Raw genomic sequence first — 4,210 nt, forward strand, 5'->3', positions numbered from 1 at the left:
ATCTCGGTCGTCTGGAGCTCAGTTTTATTCCAGAAAGCTCCAGGCCGCACCTGGAGGTTGGCAACACTATCTGATTCATCTGCCGTGCCTTTTAACCCGCTTCAATGATCGTTGACGCCGTCCAAGAAATACAATTCAAACTCAGAAGGGAAGCAGAGGCTGCGGGCCTGAGTTCCAACTCTGCGGAGCCGCAAGGCGCACAACTCGCTGCTCTGCAGGGCCGGAACACTTCCCACCCCGGCGCGCCGCCGCGACCCAGAACCGCCCAGATCCCGGCCTGGCAGCAGGCGGAGCCCGAGAGCCGCAGGCGGCGGCCAATGGAGCTGCGGCAGGGAGGCGGGCGCCTGGCCGGAGAGGAGGCGCTGGAGAGGCGGGCGGAGCGCGGCGCGCCGGGCAAAGGCGAAAGGGGGCCGGGCTTGGCGGAGGAGGTGAGTCGGGGCGGCCGAGGAGGGGGTGGCCTCGCCTTGGGGGGCTCTTCGGCGGCGGTGCAGCCGGGCCCCTCTTGTCCTGCGTCCGATCTTCCCACGTGCGCTTGCGGGTCACGGGCGAGGCCGAAATGCAGCGCCCGGGGCGGGGGGAGAGGCTAGAATCAGGGCCTGGCGCGGAACCCTGCCCTTGTGTACGCCGCTTCCCAATTCCCGGAATGGGCTCCGTTGAGGGCCTTTCTGTCGGGGCCGTTTGGGTTGGAGTTTGGAAAGGGGAGAGCCTAGTGGCGGCGGCGGGGCGCTGCACTCTGCCGAGTCTCTAAACCGAGCTTTGCTTACTCTTCCTGGAAGAGGAAAGGGGGGGGGGATGTGCTCCTGTATGTCATCTTTTGTAGCCCCCCCTCTTTTCTTCACCCCCTTTCTATGGTCCTCTGCACCTGGGTAGGAAGGCGCATGCTCCCTCCTTGTTGGGGGTGTTTTTTAAAAAATAAATATTTTTATTGACTTGCATTTTGTGTTTACAAACTTCCCCCCCTTGCATATGTATCTGCTTTGCATGCAGAAGGTCCCAGTTCAGTACCTGGTGTCTCCAGTTGCAAAGGAACAGGTAGTAAATAATGTGAAAGACCTCCAGCTGAGACTCCAGAGAGCTGCTGCCAGGCAGAGTAGACCAGACTGACCCTGATAGACCTGGGGACTGAATCAGGAGGACAAGGGAGGGATTCATGTGTGTTCACATCCTTTCTTTTCTTTGCTTAGTCTTGTTTCATAGACCTGTTGACCATTGAAAAAGCAACAGTGTGTCACTCCTCTCCAAAGATTTCATGATCTATGACTGCATGGCTGCCATTCAGTGCCAGTGGGAGCAAAACAGCTGTTCTCTTGGGGGCGTTGTGTTGAGGATGTGCGCATGTTTGTGTGCGGTGTGTTTCTCATTGATACAGAGTGGCAGCCCCCAGGGCCCCTTGCGATATAGAAATGCTCTTTTCCAATATAATGATGGTCAGTTTCCTAGCCCCCCCCCCCAATACTTTTTGGAAATTATTTCAGGAATTCAAAGGGCTTTGTGTAAATTGAGAGCCAGTGTGGTGTGGTAGTTTGAGTGATCTGGGAGACCCAGTTTGAATCTCCACTCACCCATGGAAGCTTACTGGGTGACCTTGGGCCAGTCACGCACTCTCAGCCTAACCAACCTCACTGGGTTGTTGTAAAGATAAACGGGGGGGGGGGGAGAGAAGGACAGAAGCTGCTCTTGGGGCCTGTTGGAGAGAAAGGTTGGGATATAAATGAAGTGAATAAACTCTCAAGAATAATCGCAGCACTTTTCCTAGCACACATTGATGAGGACAGGAAGGAACCCCACTAGAGTGAGAAAAGGAACAACATTGTGTTTGGGTTGGGGGTGGTGGTGAAGAGAGCAGGGTTGCTGGCAGGGGCTTCAGAAATAATTGTTCTGCTGCATGTGGCAGCCAACGGTTGCATTTCTTGCCAGGTGATTTGCATTTGCTTTTGCATCTGGAATTGAAAAAAACAAAAGAGACCGTCTCTTTTCTTGGCCCCTGCAAAGCCAAAATGCAAGGTCGGCTGTAGATTTGCTCTGCAACGAGGGCCGCTTGAGGATTGGTTTGTGCTTGTGGCACAGCCAACTATGAGTTTATCTGCTGCAGACAGAGCCCTTTAGACTGCCTTACGTCACTGCAAATGCCATACTTTCCCAATACGTTGAAAGTTACTAAATATTGAGAAGATAAATGTCACCTCGTTGGAAATCAGACCAACAGCCCATCAAGGCCGGCGTTTTCTTGGCAAAGGCAGGCAGCCAGAATCCTCTGGGAAGCTTTCAAGCCAGTGTACGAAGGAGCATTGAGTGGGAGGGCAGGTGTTGATTAGATTTCAAAGCTGGAGATACAGCGAGGCAGTTTTTTTCTTAAATGCTCATCGTTTCCAGTCTTTTGCAAATGGCGAGCCAAAGGTAGGTGTCCATCTTCCTTTCAGGTAGCAGTCCAGTGAAACCAGTGGTCAGAATTGTGCTCATCTTGAAGGTGCAATCTGATTCATTCTTTATGCAGCAGCAGAATTGTGCAGCTGTGTGAAACTGGCAAGTAAAACTCCCATGTGTCGGAATAATGTGTCGTACTGAATTCAAATAAGCCAGCTCCCCCTGACCGCAGCTCAGAAATTGATTAGGATTCCGGCGCACGCTTCCAGAGACATGAATCTTTCCTCTGTGTTCTCCTTTTCACATCTGCAGGACTCACAGGAGCCATGTGGCCCATTCTTTGGGCAACCGTGCGGGCCTATGCCCCCTACGTCACCTTCCCAGTGGCCTTTGTGGTAGGGGCGGTGGGCTACCACCTGGAGTGGTTCATCCGTGGCCAGCCGCCTCCACAGCCTCCTGAGGAGGAGAAGAGCATCTCGGAGAGGAGGGAGGATCGCAAGCTTCAAGAGATTGCCGGAAAAGACCTCACTCAGGTGGTCAGCCTCAAGGAGAAGCTGGAATTTGCCCCCAAAGCTGTGCTCAACCGGAACCGGCCAGAGAAGAACTAGCCCTCGCTGGATGGCCAGAGGCCCTTCCTATTCAAAAGAGTCATGCCGATTTGTTTGGAATGTTGGTTTTTCGATACCCCGTCTAAGCCCAGCCAATCACTGTCTCCCATTCATGCCTTCCCCATTTTTGCTGTGCTGCAGTGGGCGGGGATGCCGAGTGCTACTAGAATCCATCAGCGGTTGTGGGGAGACAGGTGGACTGTGGAGATCCTTCCGTGAGGGATGCTGTTGTTGTGATGGAACTTTTCCCAGAGTTGTTGGTGAAGGTTCCACGTTGTGTCTTGGTAAGAAGACCTTACCTTCCATGCTGCTCTGCTCAAGGTTGATACCTTACCTTGGCACAGGAGGGCTTTCAGAAGAACACCAGAGAAGTACAGCAACCCCAAGTCAGTGGGGGAATCTCTTGTCTGGGGGGCCTTGGAGGGCATCAGCTGAACTGAATACTCTTCCATTCTCCAAGGGTTCCAGGCTGGAGGGAAGCTATACCCACCAAATGAGGTGGTTATCCAAGTGTCTCTGCCACGCTGCTACTCAGGAAATTAGACGTTTCTTTCTCTAGGAGTTTCTGTCCATTGCCTCGGGCTGTTGGCTTTTGAGGTGGAGAGGAGAATGAGTCTGTCATTGAAATTAAAAATATAAAAAACTTTTAGAAATTTTAGGGGGTCTCTCATTTCGGAGGAGGAGGAGTGGGGATGTATTTTTGTCTTGTTTGAATGGGCTTCCCCAGTGGATATCAAGGGTGTGGTCAGTAGATGTTCCCCAAGGAAAGCATAAGCAGAGATCTAGAAGATGACTTGCCCGTAACGATTGGTTTTTCCTGGCGTGGTCAGGCATGATCTGGCCAGAGCTCTGATTGGGGTGAAGAATGTCAGAATCCTCCACTGCAGAGGCTCCTCATGAGTAAAATTTACATGAGAAGCATCCCTTTGGGCCTGAAGCTTTGCCAACCACAGGATGCAGACATGTTCCCTGGATTGCATGCCCTGATTCTCTTGCTTGATGAGTTTAGCTCAGGGACAGTATTCAAAGCACCCAGACACACCCTCCAACAGCAGAGTCCAGAAGCATGGGCCTTTGGGGTCCCACCACCTCTCCTAGAAGCCCGGTCTGACTTGTGCTCAGCACTTCCAGATCTGCTGTAAGCACAGTTAAATCCAATGGAATAAGGTTGTTTGCAAGATTTCGGGTCCCATTCCTAACCTGGATGGCAGAGTACTTTGAAATATTAGCCTGTTTTT

The 4,210-nt window shown here is 52.3% G+C and overlaps 1 protein-coding gene across 1 annotated transcript; it reads left to right on the top strand.

Moving 5' to 3' along the window:
* The first annotated feature begins 375 nt into the window (after positions 1-375).
* SMIM12 (small integral membrane protein 12) lies at positions 376-3,630 on the top strand. The gene is made up of 2 exons (XM_054998714.1): positions 376-428; positions 2,677-3,630. Exon 2 carries the CDS (start codon positions 2,691-2,693, stop codon positions 2,970-2,972), a length of 282 nt encoding a protein of 93 aa, XP_054854689.1. The 5' UTR covers positions 376-428; positions 2,677-2,690; the 3' UTR covers positions 2,973-3,630.
* Positions 3,631-4,210: the final 580 nt, after the last annotated feature.

This window comes from Eublepharis macularius, chromosome 15 (genome assembly GCF_028583425.1).
Source record: "Eublepharis macularius isolate TG4126 chromosome 15, MPM_Emac_v1.0, whole genome shotgun sequence".
Taxonomy (NCBI): Eukaryota; Metazoa; Chordata; class Lepidosauria; order Squamata; family Eublepharidae; genus Eublepharis; species Eublepharis macularius.